General features: G+C 41.8%; 2 protein-coding genes across 3 annotated transcripts in view; one reads left to right on the top strand and one right to left on the bottom strand.

The window, feature by feature from the left end:
* SCTR (secretin receptor) overlaps positions 1-22065 on the bottom strand; it is a 235272-nt gene extending 213207 nt beyond the window's left edge. Inside the window, exon 1 of one of the 2 annotated variants that reach the window (XM_045287429.1) lies at positions 21935-22065. In XM_045287429.1, coding sequence (XP_045143364.1) covers positions 21935-21970 — 36 coding nt within the window. In that variant the 5' untranslated portion in view covers positions 21971-22065. The remainder of the gene's footprint in view (positions 1-21934) is intronic. The other variant, XM_045287428.1, reaches the window with a different exon arrangement.
* The window catches only part of CFAP221 (cilia and flagella associated protein 221), a 107657-nt gene that overhangs the window by 79094 nt on the left and 2609 nt on the right, over positions 1-25954 (top strand). Inside the window, exons 20-23 of the mRNA XM_004711882.1 lie at positions 4617-4775; positions 6195-6286; positions 15233-15325; positions 16859-16954. Coding sequence (XP_004711939.1) covers positions 4617-4775; positions 6195-6286; positions 15233-15325; positions 16859-16954 — 440 coding nt within the window. The remainder of the gene's footprint in view (positions 1-4616; positions 4776-6194; positions 6287-15232; positions 15326-16858; positions 16955-25954) is intronic.

The following is a 25954-nucleotide window of genomic DNA, read 5'->3' as shown; positions in this document are numbered from 1 at the left end:
TGATAATTTATCATTTTTTTTCATGTCTTACACTGTCCGATGTTTCCCTTCACCCACTTTTCTGTTGTCCTTCCCCCAGGGAGGAGGTTATATGTAGATCCTTGTAATTGGTTCCTCCGTTCCACCCCACCCTCCGTCCACCCTCCCGGTATCGCCATTCTCACCACTGGTCCTGAAGGGATCATCCGCCCTGGACTCCCTGTGTTCCCAGTTGCTATCTGTACCAGTGTACATGCCCTGGTCTAGCCGGATTTGTAAGGTAGAAGTGGGATCGTGATAGTGAGGGTGGTGCGGGAGGAAGCATTTAAGAACTAGAGGAAAGTTGTATGTTTCATCAAATGCCCTTCGTAATTTTTTTCTCTAACTCATTAAGAGTGTGTTGTTTAATTTCTACATGTTTTGGGTTTTTTTTTAAGTTTTCATTCTTCTATTTCAAGCTTCATTCCTTTGGGGTCAGAGAAGAAAATGTCTAGGGAAGAATGTATAGTCTGCGGTGGTTGGGTGGAATATTCTATACGTAGCTATTGAGTATAACTAGCGCCTAGTGTTGTTCAAGTTCAAGTTCTCTGTTTCCCTATTGAGTGTCCATCTAGGTTGGCATCAGTTTGTGTAACTACTACAGTAATCTGTCCCCTGTTGAAAGTGTTGTATTAAAGTCTCCAGTGATTATTGTGGAATTACCTTTTGCTCCCTTCAATTCTGTGAAGGTTTGGGAAGCCTAATGCTTTTCATGACAAGTTTTTCCAGCCTGGGTGAGTTATTACCATATACATGCATTGCTTAAAGCAAAATTAAAATCGTCATAGTGCAATTATTCAGACCACTTGCTTCTAGTAATAATGGCCTCTCAGGGAGCTCTAAATTGTGACAACCATCTGATCTAATGATATTATTACAACCATTTGATATAATGAAACTGCCATTTTCAAAAAGTTTTCACTTATAACACTTGGCCCAAAGCAGATTAGGAGCACTGGTTAATGCCAGTTTCACATGATTTAGGTTTAACTGTGTAGAAGATGTTCCTCATGATCAGATGGTTAATTCCTCTTTACCTTGTGTTGTGCAACTCTGCTGCTTTGCCACCCCTATGGGGCACAATGAGACAGACCTATCCCCTATTACACTATCTTATTATAGTTGTGCCTTGGCTCATCCGCAACTTCAAAGACTCATTGAGGTATGTTTTAGGGTTTTTATTCCTACATTACTGTCATGTGTTAGGCTGGTTTTTCTACAGAAGCAGAATCAATGATAGATATACATATACATATATACACACACACACATATATATATACTTATAAAGTTCACATATACTTGGGAAAAATCTATATCAACAAAATGATTCACACAGTTGTAGAGATGGGTAAGTCCCGTCTGGTTCAAATCTGTGGGTCAGATGTGAACTGTAGGTTTTACCTAATTCAAGTCGCTGCAAGAGTTGCCAAACCTGGAAGCAGGAAGACAAAGTAGGAAGACCACACCTGACAAGTACAGAGGCTGATTACTCTGAGGTGGACAGGTAGGATGGCGAGCTCTGATGCCTCTCAGGGTTGCCAGGCAAGATGGCTGCTATCGACTCACGTCCAAAGAAGCAGGGGTTGATGCGTCTGATGCAGAATCCAGACCAGCAAGAAACAAAGAAGCTCTCCACAACATCTACTTATATATGAAGTAGGCCACACCCTGAGGCAATATCACCAGTGCTGTGGCCTGAGAAAGAGTTTTAACTCCACCCTAATCTTCCCACAGTGGCTTGGCTGCTCACAACAGATGCCATGATAGAGCTGATTACATTTTGTTGGATCATATCAAAGAGGACACTTCAACTGCAAACTATCGAGAATCCTGGCACTGCCAAGTTGTTACAAAACCTGACTATCACATATGGGCATCACAGATTCCCTCGGCAGACATCATCACTTCCGTGCCTCCCTCCCTCCTTCGTGTCCTTGAGCTCAATCAAGAACTGTTTCCTACGTGACCCTGCTCAATGCATGCAATCCATGAAGAGATCACTGGAGATCTGGGTGCTATAGAAAAGGGTAGTGAGGAAACCAGATGGTGCCTCACTCTCAGAAAGAATAGCATGTGCCGTCTGAAAAGCTTGTCTTAAAACAAGCAGCCGTCTAAGTAAGGCATCAACTAAACCCAGCTTGTATGATACAAGGACTGTAAATGGTAAAATCCAAAGGAGGGACCTGTATCGGAGCTTAAACTCTGATTACAGAAGGCTATGGATGGCAAAGCCCGAGATCCATTTTCAGGCTCCTCACATGAATCAAGTCTCTAGTGAATCTAGGGTGTTGCTATCAGTCAGAGAGCAAGGTAAAGTTGATGATGGTAGTTGTAGGTAAGTTAAAATGTAATATGATTTCTTTCATTTGATCTTTCTTTTGACCCATTTAAAAGTGTTTCAGCTAATGTTGTCTGCTTTTTTAATTGAGACTTTTCTGTGTTTAGTCTAGTCACCATTGCTGGCTTTTTTGTATGGTTTCCTGTATAGGAAATCCAGGATAAGTAGATCTATAGACAATAAATGGATTGATCATCGCCTAGGGGCATGGCATGGGGAGAGTGAGGGAAATAGGAAGCTGACTACGAGTACGAGAAAGAACTTCTGAATTCCATTGTGATGATTGCATAAATTTGAATGATTAAGCTGTGTGCGAAGTGAAGTATACGCCAATAAAACTATGTTTAAAAGTACCCTCTTCTCACTTTCCCCCATTCCACCATCTTGGCTCTAACTGCAGAACTGCCTGTCTGCACTACAACTTACAGTCTTCCTTTGGTTCTTAAATAACCAACACACAAACCCCACATCCAGCCTCTGCCTCCCCTTGAATCTGTGCTATGAGCCTCTTCTGCTCTACCTTCATTTTCCTTAGGTTATGTCTTGACAGTGAGATTGGGTTTCCATAGACCATCTGGAAATATTTGTTATTGTTGTCTTTAATGGTGTGCCCGGCTATCAAAAAGTATAGCATCTGGGGTCTTAAAGGCCTGAAGGTAATCAAGCGGCCATCAAGCTCAGAAGCAACAAAGCCCACATGGAAGAAGCACACCAGCCTATGCAACCACGAGGTGTCGAAGGGATCAGGTATAAGGCATCATCAGAACAAAAAAATCTTACCATAGTGAATGATGGGGGGAGTGTGGAGTGGAGACCCAAAGCCCATTAGTAGGCCACTGGAGATCCCCTTGCAGAGGAGAGGGGTCTCGGGGAGGAGACGAGCCAGTCAGGGTGTAATGTAACAACGATGAAAAATACAACCTTCCTCTAGTTCCTAAATGTTTCCTCCCCGCTCCCACTATCATGACACAAATTCGACCTTGCAAGTCTGGCTAGACCAGAGGATGTACACTGGTACAGACAGGAACTAGAAATACAGGGAATCCAGGGCGGATGAGCCCTACAGGACCAGTGGTGTGAGTGGCGAAACAGGGAGGGTGGGTTGGAAAGAGGGAACCGATTCCAAGGAATTATAGGTGACCTCCTCCCTGGGGGATGGACAACCGAAAAGTGGGTGAAGGGAGACATCGGACAGGGCAAGATATGACAAAATACCAATTTATAAACCATCAAGGGCTCATGAGGGAGAGGGGAGCAGGGAAGGGTGGAGGGAAATGAGGCCCTGATGCGGGGGGCTTAAGTGGAGAGGAAATGTTTTGAGAATGATGAGGGCAATGAATGTACAAATGCGCTTTACACAATTGATGTGTGTGTGGATTGTGATAAGAGTTGTATGAGCCCCTAATAAAATGATTTTTTAAAAATCGCCATCAGCAAGCAAATTACAAAACAAAAGCTTCGCTTTGTGGTTCTTAAACATCTGTGATTAAAAACTGTACCTGGGAAATTGCTATTTGGGTTGTTGTTTGAGGCAGGAATAGATTTAAGTTGCTCAAGCCCTGGAAGAAACATTAGAGAGCTCTATATTTTAGTATCTTCACGTAATTCTTTGTTCTGCTGGGAAATTAGAGGGGAAAAAACAATCTCTCTAAAAACCAGATATTACATCCAAATGGAGGCTTCTTAAATTAAGAACATTACCAAAATATTGTTAAATGTTAACATTTTCTGATAAATCAAATGTCATCTTCTACTTTGTCTTCTCCTTAAAGTATTTTTTAAGAGGCTAATTTGTTTTCAAAACCAGAAGCACATTTGCTTTTTAGAGCGAGTTTGCTTATTTAATAATTCCTCTAATCCATCAAATTCAGGAACAAATACATAAGCCATTTTGCGTGTCATTTCAGTTCTATTGGTTTACGAGTGAGCGTAATAAGTCCCCAAGGCATGTCAGGATGCTCTTAAACCAGAAAAGTGGCATTTACAGATCATTGCGACATTTAAAACCACGCCTATTTGAAGTTGCCAGAACTAATCGCTTTCTCTTCTTCTGACAAGATGACGTGGAATCAGAGAAAGTTGGTGTTTGGGGGACAAAGCAGCGCTGCTCCGTGGGGTTTCTGAGATTAAATCTTTGCAAGAGCAGACAGCCTCATTTTTCTCCCACGGTGAAGTGTGTGGGATTGAACCCCTTACCTTGGAGGTAAGGACGCCAAGTAATAAGGGCTCATAGTAAATATCTTCTTCTTCTTCTCTAGAATCCCAACCCAGGATTGTTTCCTGTGATGCACCCTATGACCTACCCAGAAACAATAATAGACTACCATCTTTGCCCTCATCCCAAGTACAAGTTCACCAAACAGCTTCCCGAGGGCTGCACCATTCCTCTCACCCAAAAGCAGTTTCTCCATCACACGGTAATGCTGTCTGGGGGGGCGGCAGGGCACAAGGGTGAAGGGATCACAGGTGACTTGAGAAAAAGGCTTGCGGCCACACTTGCAGGATCATAATGGCAACAATGACAGCATTTGCATGAACTCCCACCACCAGCCCTCGGGGTAGAGGACAGAGGCTCAGAGCCTCCACCTGTCTAGACACACCTCTCACCAGGTGTTGCCCTTTTACGGCAGCCCCACTCGTCCCCACTAGATTTAGGCTACTCCTAGGATCTATTTTATTCATATTTCAATTATGTCAGCATGGTCCTTTGGCCAGCAAAACCCCGTGGTCTGTCGGACCTCTTCTTTCTTTGGCCCCAGCATGTGTGGAAACATCAGGGATGGGCTAGGTGGTTGTGTGACAAAGGAACAACAGGTGAAATAGCTCCCAATGATTCATACTTCCCCAGGTGACCAAATTGACCTGATAGTCTATCTGCCGATGACATCTCTAGGAAGTTACTCTCAGGACCCCCAAGTCAAAAAAATTCTAAACCCTATCCATTTCTACTGATCACAACCCAAAAAATGTCTTTTTTTTATTACTTTTTTTATTACACCGATATGACTTCGATGCCTTTATGTTCTATGGACTTGTGCGATTTCCTCTTTGTTCCCTTCCTCTCCTTCATCCCACATCTCTATCTCAACATCACTGGATTCCAAAAGGCTGCCTCTTATACAGCTCACCCCCCCTGGCCGCATTCATTGGCAGCAGATCCGTTCATCACTGTTGCAGACAGGAGGGAGAAATCATGACTGGGGTCTGAACACCGTTGCCAAAGAGAAGCGCTTGCAGGGATGATGCTAGAGCCCTCCAATCATCTTGGTGGGAGTACAGCTCCTGAGCATGCCACCCTGGTAGCCCAGTTTTTATTAAAAGCATCCCTGGGCAAGACCTCTTGGTACAAGACTGCCCCACCCTTGGCTGGCTAAACCAAATCCAAACCCAAGCCCACTGTCATTGAGTCTACTCAAAACCATAGAACCGCGTCTTTAGATTTGTAAGACAGTGAATTGTTATTGTCCCGAGGAACGGCTGGTGCTTAGAGCCATGGACCTGGTGGTTAGAATCCCAAGGCTTAACCCACAATTCCTCCAGAGCCCCTTCTGGGCTGACTAGAGCAATCATCGTCTACTTTCAAGTACACGGTCAGGAGCAAAGCTTTTTAATAGCCGAGTTAGCATCAGAGAAACCTAACCTGGAAGCTGAATGTAGGTCAATGTTAAAAATGGAGTTAAAGTTCTTGCTTTGTATAATTAGAAAAAAATACAGATTTTTGTGCTAAGCTTTTAAAACTGAAACCTAGTGTAGCTGAATAAAATGAAATTCTTGCTAGATTTCTCCTCACTAGCGAGTTCCCTTCTACTCAGTCCCCTGTGCTGCTTGCACTGCAGGATATTATTCCTGGCATAATGCACTGGAAGAAGTTCCAGTCCCTGGTCCTGTCATCTCTGCCCGACACTTCGAAGACAGAGGCAACTCGGAGGTAAGCTAGCTCATCTGTGGGTTTTACAGGGAGGGGCATGCTACCCAGCAGGCTGTGGTCCTGAGAAGTTCAATGCCAAAAATATGTCAAGGTCCATGCATTATACATGATGGATGATTGCTGATCAGAAAAATAGGACAACGTATCACTAATTTTCATAGTTTGAAGTGGTCTTAATTGAGGTGCACTTTGAAAAAGTAAGGTCACAAGTAGCTAATTGGCCATTCTTCCATACCATAAGATAGCCAATCCATAAGTCAATGGCAATATTCATAATCAGATACGAAAATTCCATTGTTTCCACCTGATGACCCAGATTTGTCATCTACACATAATATCTAATTCCAAAACAGCCACTATTCGCTCATACCATGGCTTGCCATTAACAGTGTGTCCCCAAAGCTCTTACCACAGGGGAGCATCTCTCTGCTACAAACACGACCCACATGTACGGTGAGACATTTGTTGGGCCCAAAAAATGAAATATACAGCATAAGCACACTTTTTAAAATTTCTTACTTCATATTCCTTCAGACCCCTGTGATACCAAACAAGCAGTGCGATGACTTTTCTTGAGGTTTCTGTCTAACCAACAACCCTCTCCTGCACCCTGGAATGTGCTTATTAAGCCCACTGTTCTGCTAAATAGAGTTAAATGCATTGTAGGTGAGGACATAATGGCTGATATCTCCAAACGCTGTTTGTTCGACTCCTCTAATTGATAACAAGGCTCACCTAAACTAGCAGAGGCCTGTCGTGGCCTCAGGAGTGGCCAGACAATCTGAGCTCTGCAACTAAGAGAAGCACGCAGAACCTCTCGCTCGCACATGCACACACTCTGCTCCCTTACTGCCACCAAAACGTGGTGGATCCTTTGCCTTAGAAAACCCAGTCCCTAAATTCCCAAGTTTCCTGTGGGGCAGTTCTGTCTGGTAGGGTCGCTATGAGTCAGAATCAATTGGATGACTAGAGAGAAAATGGTGAGAAGTTGAGACATCCCATGTTCACCCATCGTCTCCCTAAAGAGACCTCAAGAATTAGAAAACATCTCCTTTGCCCCCTCTCAAGCAATGTTTTTGAGAAAAATCTCCTGGGGCTATCCTTCCAACACACATTCTATTTGAATTAAGGCAAACTCTCTAAACACGATGTGTTAGTCTGGGTAGACTACAGAAACAAATGCATGGACACACATGTGTGTATCAGAAAGAAATTTATATACAAGAGGAATTGAACATCCCAACCCAGTGTAGTCCAAGGTCATAAGTCTGATATTAGCTCATATGTCCGACAGCCATCTATAAAGTCCTCTTTGGACTCACGAAACACATGCAATGATGCTGAATGTAGAAGATCATAGGCCAGTGGGTAGAAAGTCTTTGGTAGTAGAAGCATCTCAGCGCTGGCAGGAGTCTCCACATGGCCATTCCAGTTCCCAGGGCTGCATCAGGGTAGGTCCATGTGGCATCTCCTCAGGGATGCCTCGCAGGAAGTCAGCCTTGTCAGTAGAGAGTCTCCAAGGGAGTGAACTGAGAGAGATAATGTCTCTCACCCCCAAGAAGGAATTACCAGATTTCCCAGAATTCTCAGGAGAAGGCCATGCTCACACAGAAGTCTCATTGGCTACCTCCAGATTGGCAGCCTAGACTCCATCCCTATACTCTTAATCCTTAAATTGACACCAGTTTAGGTGACTATCGCACATGAATTATTTCTTCTTGATTCTACGTCTTGATTATGCTGTTGGTCCATTTGTTTCTTAGTAATGGCTTTCTAACAGATTACACAACCAAAATAGGACTTTATTCTTTCTTATCAGGGATTTCATCAGATATGAGAGTCAAGATCATTTTTATTTTTTTTTAATTACAAAAGAATGTTGATTTCATTTTTATAAAGGTAAGCAAAAATTATTGCTACTATGGCCCCAGTTCATGCCTGCACAAGTTGATGCCAAATAAACATGTCTGAACATGTCTCTGTGATCAATGGATCGCTGTAGACAAGTTCTCTCAGTATTATGCTTGCCTTCGTCTCATTAGGGTGCCTTCCAAAAAAAATTTTTTTTAAAAGTTCCATCGAAACAGTGGCCAATGAGAGCCAATGATGTTCAGGCAGAGAGATCAGCACAGAAGGTTAGGGTGACAGTTTTTAAGGATTCCAAAGGGGTAATCATAATTAGATTTTTTCCACAAGTCTCAGAACCATCACAGAGGCTTTCTAAGAAGACATTTTAAGAAATTTGAAAACTACATTAGTGAGAAAAGGCCAGCAAAGTTACACCTAGGAATGTTTGTCTGTTTTCAGTGCTCCTGCATGTTCTTCAAGGATGGCAGGCGCTGTCCTGAGCGCAGTTGGTTGGGAAACATGAACCCCTCCACCCCACCACTGTGATTTGTCCCTTCCAATGTCTTTTTTGTACCACAAACCCAAAGAATGTTTTGAAAGGACATGATTTGATGACGTCCAGCAAGATGGTGGACTAGAAAAATACACACGACACAGCCCCTCTACAACAACGATGTGACAGCAAGTGAGACATGTACGGATTATACTCCTAGGACCTGGAGCTTCGGAGGAAAGGATCCAGAAATGGATTGAGTACTAACTAGGAAAAGAAGCTTAACCAAAGTGGCCAGAGAAAAGACAGGCAGGTGAATTTTTGGCTGGCCTGACACAGCAGGGCCATCTTGAATTTTTGCAAGTTGCGTGCAATCGACACAGTGTCCTGATATGACAAATGCACACCAGTGGTTGGCACCAAGAAAGGTAGGCTCCTCCCTTGTTCATCACACCCTCCTGGTAATCAGAAGTGTGATCAGCCCGCATCCTTGCCCACCCAGTAGGCTGCTATCACCACCACCACCCAACCCCTGCTCTTCCTGAGGTTCCAGTCTTGACACCATGTGTCAGGTCTTGGTGCATGACCGCCATTCCTGAAGGTGCTCAAGGTCTACCTCATCAGAACAGCAGAGAGATCAGTGCCAGACAGGAAATCCTCCCAGAACCACCTGCTTTGTCCCAACTACTCTCTGGGCCTGAAAGGATTCCTTCCAGAATAAGCACCCTGCCCTCAGCCACCATCTGTCTGAATGAACTCCTCTGGGATCAGGTCCCTGATCTCAGACAACAGCTAGGCCAAGAGGAACTCAGTATCCAAGGCCAGTCTTCCCACCCCTCGCCCCTCAAAACCCACCCAATGAACACTTTGTCTGCTAGAGGGTGCCAACCCATACGAGTCCCCTGCGTTCCACAGTTTTGCCTCTCTGCGTCCTGCACTTGCCTCGTCTTCTCCTTCCCTTTATTTGCTCCCTTCCCCTTCCTTTGTTTTATCTTTTCTCTCTCTGTTGTCTTTGTTCTTTCTTTTCTTCTTTTCCCTTCCCTTGCCTTGATTTTTTCTTTTATTATTTTTTAATTTTGTTTTCTCTTTATCCCTCTCTAGATTATTGTAGTTTACTTTCTTTTTTTTAATTCATTTTATTGGGGGCTCATACAACTCCTATCACAATCCATCCATCCATCCATGGTGTCAGACACATTTGTACATTGGTTGCCATCATCATTCTCAAAACATTTTCTTTCTACTTGAGCCCTTGGTATCAGCTCTTCATTTTCCCCTCCCTCCCCACCCTCCCTCCCTCATGAGCCCTTAATAATTTATAAATCATTATTACTTTGTCATGTCTTACACTGTCCGATGTCTCCCTTCACCCACTTTTCTGTTGTCCCTCTCCCAGTGAGGGGGTTACATGCAGATCATTGTGATCGGTTCCCCTTTTCTCCCCCACCTTCACCTTCCCCTCCTGGTTTCACTACTCTCATTATTGGTCCTGAGGGGGTTAATCTGTCCTGGATTCCCAGTATTTCCACCTCTTATCTGTACCTGTGTACACACTCTGGTCTACCTGGATTTGTAAGGAGTCATGATACTGGAGTGGAAGAAGCATTCAAGAAGTAGCGGAAAGCTGCTTGTTTCATCAGTCCTATTCTGCACCCTGACTGGCTCGTCTCCTCCTCGCGACCCTTCTGTAAAGGGATGTCCAGTTGCCTACAGATGGGCTTTGGGTCCCCACTCTGCACTCCCCCTCATTCACAATGATGTAATTTTTTGTTCTTTGATGCCTGATACCTGACCCTATCGACAACTCATGATCACACTGGTGTGCTTCTTCCATGTGGCTTTTGTTGCTTCTCGGCTAGATGGCCGCTTGTTTACCATCAAGCCTTTAAGACCTCAGACGCTCTATCTTTTGATAGCCGGGCACCATCAGTTTTCTTCACCACATCTGCTTATGCACCTGCTTTGTCTTCAGCGATTTTGTTGGCAAGGTGAGCATCATGGAATGCCAGGTTAATAGAACAAAGTGTTCTTGCATTGAGGGAGTACTTGAATGGAGCCCAATGTCCATCTTAATACTTAACCTATAAATAGATGCACATGGATCTATTTCCCCATTATCATACATAAATATATTTACATATGAGCGTGCCTGTATTTAGACCTCTATAAATGCCCTTTGCCTCCTAGTTCTTTCCTCTATTTCCTTTTACTTTCCTCTTGTCCCACGATCATGTTCAGCCTTCATTTGGGTTCAGTAATTCCTCTCGGTTACATTGCCCTTGATCAAGCCCTACCAGGCCTCCTATACCCTCCTCACCATTGATTTTGGATCACTTGTTGTTCCCTTGTCCCTGGGTTTGTTAGCATCCACTTCCTTTCCCCTGCCTCCCCTTCTCCCATGTCCCCCTGGAACGGTGGTTGGTCCTGTTGTTTTCTCCTCCAGATTGTTTATCCCGCCTGTCTTATCTAGATAGACCTGCAGAGATAATATTATGCACACAAAAAAACAAGACAGGGCAAAACAAAGGAACAAAAGAAAAAAGAAAAAAAACAGCACAATGCCAAAAAAAAAGAAAAGAAAGAAAAGCCTGTAAATAGTTCAAGGTCTTTTTGTTGATCTTTAGGAGTGTTTTCAGATCGAGTCTGATGGGGGTGCCATGCCCCAGCCCCACAGTCTGTTTTTGGTATTCCCTGGGGATTTCATTGCTCTATTCTGCTTGCCATTCTGTTGCACACGCTTAGTGTTTTGTCTCAGCATGGTGGGGGCCAGATGGGGCACAATTCCTGCACTGTGTCTCCAGTCTTGTCCCCAGTAGGGCGATGGGTCAGTGAGGGATGTCGTGTCTCATAGTGGGTGTGGCCCTCTGATCCTCTCTATGCATTGGCTGCTCTGAGCGGGAATCTCATCCTCAGGGCTTGGTGGACCAGAATGTGCTCCACTCTCTCTTCCTCCCCCTTCATTTGCTCCTGTGGGCTCTGATCAGACATGTCCCTCTTCCTGAGCTGTAGTTTCAGTGCTATCCTCTGAAGTGAATTCTTCTGCCGGGAGCGAAGGCTGTCCACAGAATTGGGATTGGGGTCAGCTTCTTGTAGTTTTCGTTCCTTTTCTTTTATTTTTCTCTTACCCTGCTTGTATTTGCCTTTCTTTTTTCTTTTTAGTTATTAAATGATTTTTTTTTAATTAAATGATTTTTATTGCTGTTCTTTGTGTGATTTTCATGGCTTGTTTTTCCATTTATTATTTTCTTTGGGGCTGTTCTTTAGTTTGGGTTTGGGTTTGGATTTTGTTCTCTCTTGTCCTACTTGAAAGGAAACAGCATCTCTGTCCACACAGCTCAGTGACAACCATACCTCTTGAAACTCCATCATCTGGACAAAGACCACAACACACTCCTGTATTATTAATAAACAGCAGCCAACACCAGCCAAGGCTGCTCTCAGTGGTGCTACAGAAACAGCAAACAGAATGACAGCACACACTCACATTCTCTAACACACCACCAGCAGACAGGTGATGGGTGCCTACAAACACTACACAAACAATCACATTGAAGTACAATGCCACAGTATCTCAAAGACAGTAATTTCAGTTCACACAAAGCTACAGTGTAGGGTATAGGTTCATTTTTCTCCTTTTAATGTTTATAAAAATCCTACATATTAGAAAGGAAAGAAACTTGACATATTAACCACATACATTAGAAAAAAGGAAAGCACTCAATACCATTCCCTTCTTCTTGCCAATTCTAATCCAATGGGGCGATAGAATATATTCACTTATCTTTTTCTAGTATTTTCATTAAATACACATGAATCAATTTCTACACCTTTACATTAATCCTTCATAAGAATTATATGATGATATATTACTCTAAAACCAGACGCACTGTCATACAGTCAGTGCTGATTCATAGTGGCCCCTGTGGGTTTCCAGACGTAACTGTGGACGGGAGTAGAAAGCCCCGTCTTTCCCCCTCGGAGCTGCCAGTGGTTTCAAACTGCCAACCATGTAGATCACAGCCCAACACGTCACCACTACACCACCAGGGCCCTTAAATATATACATACTAGGGGGTACCACCCTCCAAAAAAAAACCCCAAAACATAAAAAACTCCTCGAAGCTTTTTTTTTAAAATCATTTTATTGGGGCTCATACAATTCATCACAATACATAGATCAATTGTGTAAAGCACACCTATACATTTGTTGCCCTCATCATTCCCAAAATTCGCTTTCCTCTTGGGTTCCCGGAATCAGCTCATTTTCCTTTTTTCCCCTCCCCCTCCCTTCCCACTCCCCCCTCCCCCATGAACCCTTAATAATTTATAAATTATTATTATATCTTATCTTACACTGCCCGGCGTCTCCCTTCACCCACCCCTCTGCTGCCCGTCCCCCAGGGAGGAGGTTATATGTAGATCCCTGTGATCAATTCCCCCTTTCTATGCCCCCCCCTTCCCTCCTGGTATCGCCACTGTCACCCCTGGTCCTAAGGGGTTCATCTGTCCTTGATTCCCTGTATTTCCAATTCCCATCTGTACCACTGTGCACCCTCTTGTCTCACCAGGTTTGCAAGGCAGAATTGGGGTCATGGTAGTTGGGGGGAGGAAGCGTTTAAGAACTAGAGGAAGGTTGTGGGTTTTTTGTGGTACCCATTTTTCCTGCCAAATGAGCATGAGAAAACACACTCTGAGTGAAATCCCCCAGTGGCACATCCTGGGAAGGTCCTCTCTGGTCACACTGAATTTTTTCGTAAAAGTAGTTTCGCTCAAACCTCATTTGTTGTGATGGTTGGTTTAAGAGAACCGCGTGCAGCTGTGAAATTTTGTGTCCTGCTCAGGAAAAATGCCCCAGAAACTGCTGTGATGTTGAACACAGCTCACAAGGACAGAGCTATGGGAACAACTCACGTGTACGAGTGGTTTCCTTGTTTCAAAAGAGGTGAAATGTCGATTGATGGCAAGTCTCTTTCTGAACATCCATCAACTTCCTGAATGGTCGAAAATGTCAACGAGTGCATTTGGAGTTCGTTCCACCAGTCAGACTGTTAATCAAGCTTTCTATTTAGAGGTTCTAAAAAGATAGTGTAACATTGTACCACTGAAAAGGCCTGATTTGTGGCAGACGGGGGCTGGTTTTGCCACCACAACAATGCACCTGCTCACATAGCCATCTCAATGTGCCAGTTTGGGGCAAAAAAACAGCATGCCTCTCTGGCCCCACACACCTTACTAACCTGACCTCACTCCATGCAACTTATTTTTGTTTTTGCGAATGAAGAGGGACATGAAAGGAAAGCGATTTGAGATGTAGAAGAGGCAAAGAAGAAAATGAGGGAGGTTCTGTCAGCCATCCAAACAGATGAACTTGAAAACTGTTTCCAAGAATGGAATCACAGATTTGAAAATGTACCCTGTTTCCCCGAAAATAAGACAGTGTCTTATATTAATTTTTGCTCCCAAAGTTGCACTAGGTCTTATTTTCAGGGGATATCTTATTTTTCCATGAAGAAGAATACAGTACACATTTATTGTTGAACCTAAAAAAAGGAAATTTATTACCTGTATATGGTATGGTAGCAGTTGTCATCACAAACCAGCATAACCAGACAAACTGAATCCTACAGTATCAAGAATTTCTTGTTACTACCATTATTTCCATGTACAACTATCTATGGTACATTTACTCGTACTTCCTGTCTGTTCCGGCTGCACTGTGGTCAACAGTGAGCTGCACAGCGGCGCCTGCCGCTACAGTCCAGAGTCCAGCGTTACAGTAGCTTCAGGGGGCCTTATTATCGGGGAGGCCTTATGTTCTGGGAGGTCTTATTTTCGGGGGATTCCTTATATTTCATCGAGAGGCAAAACTGTAAGTAGGTTTATTTTCGGGGGATGTCTTACTTTTGGGGAAACACGGTATTAAGTGTAATGGAGAGTACTTTGAAGGTGATAAGATTGTTTTATAAAAAATTTTTTAAACAGCTTTAAGGAAAAAAATGCAGGCTTTTTTGGGTACCCCCTCATATATATACGATTGACACCATGTTCACTCCGATTCCTGTCCACCACATGTGTGTTCTTTTTTCCCTTTAATACCATTTGAAAGCTCATAAGGAAAAAGTTGAAGCATAAAGTGCTTATTCTGCCATCTTGATACAGCAGTCTTCTGCCGGCTTTGAAAATAACAATATACACTTTTGATATCGACGTTATTTCAATATCCTCAGTACCCAGGGATTTTATGTATGAAGCTCTAAACTTACAGTACCAAACAATTCATAAGGCTGGGTAAGGAAGGTGTGAATGGACTTGACCAACCAAGGAAGGCCACAAAAGTGGTGGAAGGGGGTGGGGGCTAAGAACAAGAGGTAAACTATCCTACTACCCGTACCTCCCAATAATTATGTCATTCCAGACCCGACAAACTCAAAAATCCTATGAGTCTATGTTTGTAAACTCTGGAAAATGCATTTGGCAACATACTGTCTTTGCCTCTAGGAAACATGAATGGGTTTTCAGGAAGGAGGTTAGGCCTCACCAAGCATTGAAACAAAAATGTTTTGCTAAGTGATTTATCTTTGGTTTCTTGCATGATTTTTCCACAGCTGTGATCCTTTCAACACGGCTATGCTCCCCATCGAGGTCCCTGCCATTGTTCGAGACTTGCCAGAGGAAGACCGACTAGAAATCGTTGAACGGTACTTTTTTTTAACCTTCGGTCTCTGCGGCTTGTTTCCCTGAAGGAAAGTGCCGGAAGGTGCTATGAGGGATTTCAAAGGAGCACGCAGTGCCTGCGTCTAACACCCACCTGAAAATATAAGACTAACAGTCAGCCACACTGCTAACTAACCTGCCCCTGTTGTCATCAGTGGGCTACAATTCATGATGACCTCGTGTGGGTTACACTAAGCTTCATAGAGTTTTCAACGACAACATGTTTGTAAGTCAGCCTTCCTGCCAAGGAATACCTGGGTGGGCTCAAACGACTAGTGCTTCAGTTAGCAGCCAAGAGTATTCACAATTTGCGCTACCCAGGGACTCCACACTGCTCGCTAGGTAGAGTAGTCTCCTTAATATGGTTGGGAATAGGGAAACCCTAAATTCTAAAATATGTAGAGAGGCAGCCACTGGAAATATGCTCTTTACTCCCACTCCCACTTAAACCAGCCCAGTCTAAGAGGATTTAAGAGCCAGAGATCGAACAACAGACTAGGAACAGCATACGTGAACCACACAGGGTGCGCACTTTGTCCAGGAACAGCCTCTCCTTCGAGAATCCCTAAGCTTGCATCCTCTAGACACCACATGCATCCTGGGTCCAGCTGACTCACTCCCTACGGCCCCACTTGGAAATATCTCTAAATCCAAGTCCCTGCCTTCTCTTATCAAAAATATATTTTCACTATTCTATCACCACATGATTTCAAGGGGGAAATTACAAGCTCCGTATGTTTAAAAGCAAAATACAGTTGCTCTTGAATTGATTCCAACTCATGGTGACGCTGTTTGTGTCAGAGTTGAACTGTGCTGCATAGTGTTTTCATTGACTGTGTTTTCCAGAAGTTAATCTTTTCTTTATCTCCTGTCTTTTTAATGACCTTTTGCTTTCCTCATGTGTGGTGTTCTTGATGTCCTCCCACCGCTCATCGGGCTTTTGGTCATTAGTGTTCAATGTATAAATTCTGTTCTAGAACTGATCTCTGAATTCAGGTGGGATGTACACAAGTTTATATTTTACCTCTCCTGGCAAACAGTATGACAAACTGACAGACAACTGGAGTATTTGGAAGTATATGGCTTAATCTGGAAAAAGTGGATTTTCTAGTTACCTTTTTTGCTATTGATTTCTATTCTAATTTCATTGTGACCAGAGGACATAGTGTGACTCATTTCTAGCTTTTAAAAATCACATAGGTTTTCTTTATGGTTCCAGAACTGGTTGATCTTAGTAAATGTTCCCTGTGCACTCGAAAAGAATGCAAATTATACAGACCTGATTTTAAAACGCCCTTTATTCTCTGCTGTAAATAGTTATTCCTACTCAAAAATAAATAAATAGTTTGTTAGTGGAAGGGAGCCTTCTGCTTCTTTTTACTTACAGACTCAACAAAAGTAGATGGAACAACAGTTGAAAGTCATAACAGTTGCGTAACTTTTAAATGATCACAATATTTCTATTTTTAGTTTAGAAATTCAAAAACATTCAAGTGAAATACCTTATTCCTTTTCAGTGAGCTCTGTGAACAGGATATAGAAATCATGTTGACTCCAGAGATGATCCAGGTGGAATTCCCAATGTTGGACCACAAAGATACCAAGAAAGAGAGGTAAGTGGATGTTTTTATGCCTTATAAAGAGCCAAGCTTGGATAAAGCATATCCTACATAACGTACTAAACGTTGGTGTTCTTTTAATCTTAACATCTCTTTTCTAGAAACAGTTGTGTATCTGACACCTTAGATATTTAGGGGAAAAAAAATTTTTTCTTGCACATTGTGCTCCCTCAAATGTTGTTGGCAGATAAACGTTTACATTCAAATCTACTTTCTCCATTCTCTTATAATTGAACTAAAGAGACGTGTCTGTTTGTTGTTAGTAGGTGATTGAGAATCATTCAGTATAAGGACCCTAGACTGAGGGATCAGATAAGACCTGAGGCTAAACCCCAGCTCCACCATTGATTGTAACTCTTTACCAGGCCTCTCTTTCCTCATCTGTGAAATGCAGATAACGAAGCCTTTCACAGGATGGTTATAAGGATTAAATGATATGCCAGATGTGAAGGCATTTAGCAAGCTGCTTTATGTGAACTAGATCCTCAAAAACACTGCTACTTTCCTTTGTTGCTCCATCAAGTAGCTAGCACCATCATAGTCAGAAAAACAGACTGGTTTTTGACTCCTTTGTACATCAAAGAACAGCCTGTATTTGTCTTATAAGTTTGATATACTTTAGTTTTTTAAATATTTTCTTGTGTAAATAAAACTGCTTGTTTATTAATAAAAAATGAAAATATGCAGAAAATATAAAGAATAGAAAATGAGTCCTACTACTCAAACTCAAAATAACCACGCTCACTCTTATTAGGTTGGTTCTGGCAAATGGGGAACCTAAACAACAGAGTAGAACAGCCCTGTGGGGCTTCTGAGGCACTACATCTTTTTAGGAGCAGAAGACCTCACTTTTCTTTAGCAGTGTGACTACTGGACTTGAACTGCTGACCCTGCAGTTAGCAGCCCAATGTGTAACCAACTACACCCAAGGGATCCTTAACCCACTATCCACAGGTAGTGAATTTTACATTTTCATATGTGGCCTTTCAAGCATTTATACATATGGACATATGTATACACATGAAACAAAGAAGAAATCACAATATACAATTGTTGTTTTCTGTATTTTTTTTAGCAATATATCATATATGTTGTTGTTGTTAGGTACGATCAATTAGGTTTTGACTTATAACGACCCTATGCACAGCAAAAAGAAACGTTGCCCAGTCCACCGTCATTAACATAGGAGCCTCACACAGGAGCCCATTGTTACAATCACGGTGCCGAGCCTCTCTCTGAGGATGTTCCCTTGAGGTTGATCCTCCACTTTACCAAGCATGAGTACTTTTACAGGCACCGGTCTCTCCTGATAACATGGCCAAATAGGTGAGTTGAAGTTCAGTCATCCCTGTTTCTAAAGAGCATTCTAATTGTACTTATTCTCACAAAGGGTTTTCACCCTTCTGGCAGTTCATTAATTGTTCACAGCACCATAATTCACATTTACAAATACAGACAAATATTATTATATGTCACTGAGTAAACAAACCATCACTTAGTTAACCCCCATTATTGGTCCTATAGATGATTTTCAGTGTTTTCCTATTATAAGTAGTGCTGCATCAAACATCCAAGATTTTTTTGCAGACTTATCAGATGGAAACGTAATTATAGAGCATTGTATTTTAATGTTTTAATAGAGATCGCTAAATTGTCATCTAGAAAATCCATCAATGTAAGAGCAGGTCAAGAGTGCACCCAGTGTGGCCTTTGCATTGAGGCCAGAACTGAATGGTGCCTACCCATCAGACTGAACAGTTTAATCAAAAACTCCATAAGAGAATCCCCATCAAAGGGGGGAAATGAAGAACAGAGTTTCAAATGCTCATGGACTCCAGACTTCCTAGAGTCTTGAAAGTTAGATGATTCCCCTGGAACTATTGCCCTTAGATCATCTTAAACTATTTCCTGAGAGAAAGCAATTTCTACAAGAGGGAAGTTGGCAAAAATGACGGAGGCAGGGGAAGACACTAGGAGTGAAAACATTTTAGATCACGGAGGTAAATACTATTACATACACATTCCTACAAGAACTTGACTAGACACAAATATGAGAGGAATAGTGGAAACACGGTGGGGGGGGAGGAGTAGGGAGAGTGATGTCATATTGAGGGGATTGGGGTGAATGTACCTACAGATACAGAGAGAGAGGTTTGACCGAGGATATGTGTACATGAAATAAGAAGCTGAACCATAAGAATATTTGTGAGGAAGGGGCTGGACCAGGCAGTGCTTCATTCTTTGTGAAGGATCAGACAGGGAGCAAAACCTCTAAGACATACCCAAATACCTAAAGGGAATTATTCCTGGGGCTCAAGACTCTGGTCTTGGGGGACATCAAAGTCAGTTGTCAATAACATAGTCCACGAAGACAAGAGTTCTACAGCCTGCTTTGATGAGTAGTGACTGGGGTTTTAAAAGTTTGCAAGTGGCCCTCTGAGTTGCAAATCTTGACAGCTCACTGTCTGGATCAAAGAAGAGTGGCAAAAAAGTAATGACGTATGGAAACAGTTATTCCAATTAATTAATGTGCCACATCAGTCTCCATGATCCTGAGACCAGACGAACTGGATGGCACCCAGCTACCACTATCAGGTACTCTGAAAGGGATCACATTAGAAAGTTCCAAATAGAGTAGTGTAAGGGTGAAACAAAACTCAAAATCATAAAAGAGATCAAGGTTACTGGTTAGAAACTGGTAGAACCCCTCAAGAATATGGCCCTTTGTCACCCTCAGATCTGGACCTGAACTCACGCCCATGGCTAGATTTTTCAGTCAAACAATAGATCTGTAAGAACAGTAACACTAGTGAGGTATGCAGACCTTAGAATGTTCAACCCTTTGAGGTCAAGGGGCAGCATTTGCCCAGGAAAAAGTCCAGAAGGGCTAGGGGAGAAGGCACAATAAAACTGGGAAACATGGAGAAAGAAGGTGGGATGAGTGGTGTTTCATTGAATGTTACCGGAATAAATGAGATGGAGCAAAATCTGTATGAATTGTTGAAAGTAAAACTAATGATCTACTCTGTACGCCTTCATGCATTTCACAATAAAAACTTCGAAATAAAATTATAACGTTGCTCTGATGAGACTTTTAGCTTCCCATTAAACTTTCAATAAAAAACCCTGCTTATTCATATATATATATATATCCTCTGATGTCATCTTAAAACTAAACAGTAGTTTAACTTAACTGGTTTAAGTAAAACTAGCTGCCTTGAACATCATGCTCTTTTAAGAATAGTAGGATTCAATTGATAACAACAACTTAAAAGATTAAAGCAAACACTTAGGGGACAGTGGGTTTATTAAGGGGGAAGGAAGAACCCAGAAAAGGAGGATGAAAATGATGGTATAACTTGAAGAATGTAATCAGTATCATTAAATGGTACATGCTGTCATTAAATGGTACATGCTGTCATTAAGTGGTGTATGTTATCATTAAGTGGTACACGTTGTCATTAAATGGTACGTGGAGAAACTGTTGGATTTGTGTATGTGTTGCTGTGTATTTTGTCAACAAAATTAATTTAAAAATAAAAAGAAGTGTGTATTGAAATATCTGGTCAACACAGACTACTAGTTTTTGTTTGTTTTTATTTTTCCTATTGCTATTAAAACATGGTCACCTCATTAATTCAATTTTCACTCCTTGGCTACTGTGATAGTGAAAACTCTAGTTATTTGCCCTTTTTTGATGAAGGCCTTTTTGCCTTTTTATGTGCACCGAGGTTATTCTTTCTTATTTATGAGTCCCTCATGTGTTCATAATAGCACCCTTTCTTACATAAGTCGCAAGTTTCTTTTCCCTGCTTGTCTTCTATTTTTGTTTAAGGTGTTTGTTTGTTGGGCCACCTTTTCTGGAAGGAGTAGCCCATCCCTTAGACTGGTGTGACGTTTCTGTGGCACGTCTGTGATCATTGTAGAGGCCGGTAGCAACAACTGGTCTCAAAAGTTCTCCGTTTCTGTTCATAGCGTTTGAGTGTTCTAGTAAGCGTCTACTTTGATCCGTTAACAGCCTGTGATGCAGCAGAGCACCCAGTACCTTTTTTTGCCTGAACATTTAGGTCCCCTTTGGCTTTTGTCTCAAGGTTCCAATAGGTGAGTAAACTTTTAATAACCACACACGCCTTTTTTTTCTATTTCAAAACCTACTCCTAGAGATAGAGGGTTTGTCTTCACTTGCACCCTGTTACCCTTTGTGGGGCAGAGCTACTGCTGCGTGCCATTTGGTTACCAAATTAATGTTTTTTCACGTTTTTAATCGTTTTATGAGGGGCTCATGCAACTCATCACAATCCATCCAGACATCAATTGAGTAAAGCGCATTTGTACATTCATTGCCCTCATCATTCTCAAAGCATTTGCTCTCCACTTAAGCCCCTGGCATCAGCTCCTCATTTTTCCCCTCCCTCCCCACTCCCCGACCCCATGAACCCTTGATAATTTATAAATTATTTTGTCATATCTATCCGATGTTCTCCCTTCACCCACTTTTCTGTTGTCCGTCCCCCAGGGAGGAGGTCACATGTAGATCCTTGTAATCGGTTCCCCCTTTCCACCCCACCCTCCCTCCACCCTCCCAGACCAAATTATTATTAAATGAAGCAGAAGTATCACTTTGTATATTGACCCAAAGGAGTATGTCATTCTTTTTCTTTTTCTGAACAAATTCCAGCTACTCTGTACAAAGAAAAAAGCCAACACAGTCAACTATACACATTTTACTACACATATTTGTACAGAATACAAACTATACTTTTCCTGCATACCAAGTTAACCTCTAATTTTGTCAAAGTATGCTTGCATTTCACACATTTGTAACCAACTTCTCCATGATACTCTAAGTTCACTTTGCAGTTAAAGTCATTTTGTGTACATTTTCCAGGTGTCAATAATCAGATTAATTATCATTCGGGGGGCTCTAGAGTATTTGTAATAAGTTGTTATTCCGTAGGCTAATTGCACAGTTACCTGTTCTGAATTGTCTTCACTCATTGCAAGCACCATCCTGTGTATGCTTTGTCTTCTTTATCCTGCTTCTTCATCTCCTTGAGCCTCTCAGCCAGAAGCCAACAGTCTATGCCATCAGCGACGCCTGCAGCCAGCCCTTGAATTTGCAGGGGCAAAACAAAACAATCTAGAAATGGTGCTATTTTCCCCATGAAGACTGTTGCCCATTGGATTTCTGGCAAACATTTATTTTTGCAGGTGCAAAGAATCATCTGCTCTGCCTTGATGGCTATAATGAATCTGAGAACCCCATTGTTGTCTCAATGTGATCACATCCTTCTTCCCAAGACACCAGGGGTCGTCATAGTGCAAAACGTCTTAAATGTCCAAGAAACGGAGATCCCTTCTTGCCGTTGGCATCTCATCCAACACTACTTAGATTATCACACTCCCCTTCATGATCAATATGTTACGAGGAGGCATGACCTATATGTTTTCAGGCATGATTCCATACAGTGGTGCTAACTAGATGCGCGTTTTCTATTTTTTCTTCAGTTGCTTATATTGAGGAACATTTTGATTTTCAATTTTCGAATGTTTCTGGATTTCCAAAACTGTCAGTGCTTTCCAGAATCTTACCCTCTTCATAAAGTGTTTCAGAAGCATGGAGTCTTGTTTTGTTTTTATTGTACTAAAAATAAACACAAAACCGGATATGCTAATTCGACAGTGTCTACATATGTAATTCCGTGACATTGGTGGCCCTTTGTACATGGTACAATCATTCTCACTAGTTTTTCCCAAATTATCTCATCATCATTCACAAAAACTCCATGGCACCTAAGCTAACACTCCCTCTCCCCCTCCCTCCCACTCCTGGAAGCCACTAAAAGAAGCATGTGATTTTATATTGTATCCTTCTCTCTACTCCACAAGACAGGTCTTAGAGCTGAGTTCACAATCTTTAGACATATGTCCTTTCAACCAAATTATTCATCATTTTCTCAAAAGGATTAGAATGGTGGTTAGTAAACTTGACAACCATTTCTGTGCTAAATCTCCATCTTCAACCTAACTCTTGGCCCAAGCCCATAATAAGTTAGCTTTCCCTTAAAAAGTCCAGCTGCTTCCCACCTCCCAGGCCCCGATTGCTCTCACCCCTTAGTTTACAACCTCATTTTATTTAACATTAGATTTAGCCCCTTGCACACCTGGCAATCCAGGTGTGTAGTCCTCCCTCTCAGCCCCCTTTCTGGAGTCATTCTCAGAGTCATAGATATTGTATCCACTTTGTTCATAAAGATGAAAAATCAGTTGATGCTAATTGAGCATTTAGAGATGCTGCACTTCTTTTAATGGTAATATTTTAACCATATTAAAAGATTCTATGGATAAAATATTCACTAATGCAAGAAACATCAAAAGAAGATGGAAGAAATATATAGTCATTATACCAAAAAGAAGTACTCAACATTCAACCATTTTTTTTAAAGTAGCATATGATCAAGAACTGATGGTACTGGAGGAAGAGGTCCAAGATGCACTGGAGGCATTATTGAAAAACAAGGCTTCAGGAATCGGTGGAAAACCAATTGAACTGTTTCAACAAGCTGATGAAGCACTGGAAGCACTCACTCACCTATGCCCCAAAAAATTGAAAGAGAAGATTTTTACTTCTAGGTTCATGTGAAGACATTGGTTTTTAATTGTTCTTTATTAGTAATATATTTGTCTGTTTGGGGCACTGGAATAATTCTACCCTCATAGAATGATTTAATCAACCGACTGGAAAAGATCCATATTTGTATCAATTCTAAAGAAAGGCGACCCAACAGAATATACAAATTATAGAACAGTATCAGTAATATCACATACAAGTAAAATTTTGATGAAGATCATTCAATAATGGTTGCAACAGTACATCAATAGGGAGTTTCCAGGAATTGAAGCGGGATTCAGAAGAAAGCATACAACAAGGTATATCATCGTTGACATCAGATGGATCTCAGATGAAAGAAGAGAATACTAGAAAGATGTTCACTTGTGTTTTATTGAGTATGCCAAGGCATTCAACTTTGTGGACCATAACAAAGTATGGATATCCTTGAGAAGAACAGAAATCCCAGAACAGTTCATCGTGCTTGTGGAAAACATGGACATGGATCAAGAGGCAGTCATTCAAACAGAGCAAGGGAATCCTGAATAGTTTAAAAGCAGGAAAGGTATATGTCTGGGTGTACCTTCTCATCCTATGTATGCAGTCTGTATGCTGAACAAGTAATCTGAGAAGCTGTACAAGAGGTAGAGGAACATGGCTTCAGGATCATAGGAAGACTTATTAATAACCTGTAACATGCCATAGACACAATCTTAGTTGCTGAAGATGCTTTTATCTTTACTGATAAAGATAAAAGATTGTAGCCTTCAATGTGGATTATAACTCAATATAAAGAACACAAAAATCCACATAACTGGATCACTAGGCAATATCTCAATCAATGGAGAAAAGATCGACATCGTCAAGAATTTTATCTTCTTGGATAGACAACACCTGGAAGCAGCAGGCAAGAAGTCAAACGTTGAATTGCATTGGATAAATCTGCTGCACAAGACCACGTCAAAGTGCTGAAGAGCAAGGATGTCATTTTGAGGACTAAGGTGCGCCTGACCAAAGCTATGATAGTTTCAATTGCCTCACACGCATATCAAAGTTGGGCATTGAATAGGAAGACAGAGAAGTATCAATGCATTTGACTTATGGTGCCAACAAAGACTATTGAAAGTACCTTGGACTGCCAAAAGAATAAACAAATCTGTCTTAGAAGAAGTACAGTCCAAGTGCTCCTAGAAACGTTCTAGTGTGAGATCAAGCAGGTGTCTATTATCCTAAGGGTATAGAATTGAGGGTCATTGCACTTTGGTTCAGATCACTTGCCTTGTGAGTGTCTATTGAATGGTGGCCCAGGACTACCATATACTTACTTACTATTTTAATGCCCTCCTGGCTTTATTATGTATTAATCTGGTAGGCATTGTCCTGATGTTGTGAAGGAATATTATTGAAAGTTTAATCACCAACCCCCATTGCTTGTGTAAATAGTGTCTAGTCACTTAAGAGTTAAATCTATACAAGTCAACAATTCATATATTGCAGTTCATAGCCAGCCAGTACTTGTATAATTTCCTTTACTCAACAGTGTTCTAAATTGCATACCATTATCTAAATGTATTACACTAACAATAGAATTAGCTTATGCCCCAGGAGAAAAGATTGACAATGTTCTCTAACATAAAATGACAATGATGTCTCTAAGGTGAACTAGAAACAGATATAAACCATACCTATAGGAATGGATTTGGGACTCTCACTTAATTTTAGCCCCAGTCTAAGAACAATAAGTTCTTATGACAAGTCCCTGCTCTATGCTTGCCCTCACAAAAAGATCACTGAAAAGATATGGGTGCTATAGAAAAGTGTGCTGAGGAAAGCAAATGGTGCCCAGTTACCCAAAAAAATAGCATCTAGGGTCTTAAAGGCTTGTCTTCAAACAAGCTGCCATCTAAGTGAGGCGTCAATAAAGTGCACATGAAAGACACACATGTGCTTCTTAGCTTGTGTAGACAATAAAATTCAAATCTGATGGAGGGAATGGTATCAGAGCTTAAATTGTGAGCACCTGGTTTGCAGAAAGCTAAGGATGACAATGAAAGCCAAAATCCAATTGCAGGGTCCCTATGTGGATTTAACATCTGGTGAACCCCTCTGATCATGGTCCAAGGATGGGAGTAGCCTTGCCATCAGACGGAGAGCTTCCTAACATCAATTATGGCAAGTGTAGTTGCTAAAATGTAGCATGCTCCTCAGGACCAATAATGAGAGTAGGGATACCAGGAGGGGAAGGGGAAGGTGGCGGTTGGGGGGGGGTGGCTTGTGGCTGGGCCCATCACGCACTTGGGGCTCGTATTTCTCCACGGTAGCCAGATGTGACGAGCTGTCATAGCCCAGAGCATGTACAGATAAGAGCTGGAAACACAGGGAAT

Source organism: Echinops telfairi, unplaced genomic scaffold, assembly GCF_000313985.2.
Source record: "Echinops telfairi isolate 266 unplaced genomic scaffold, ASM31398v2 ScPeMD7_15;HRSCAF=58, whole genome shotgun sequence".
Lineage (NCBI taxonomy): Eukaryota > Metazoa > Chordata > Mammalia > Afrosoricida > Tenrecidae > Echinops > Echinops telfairi.
This window is presented reverse-complemented; position numbering and strand designations above follow the sequence as displayed.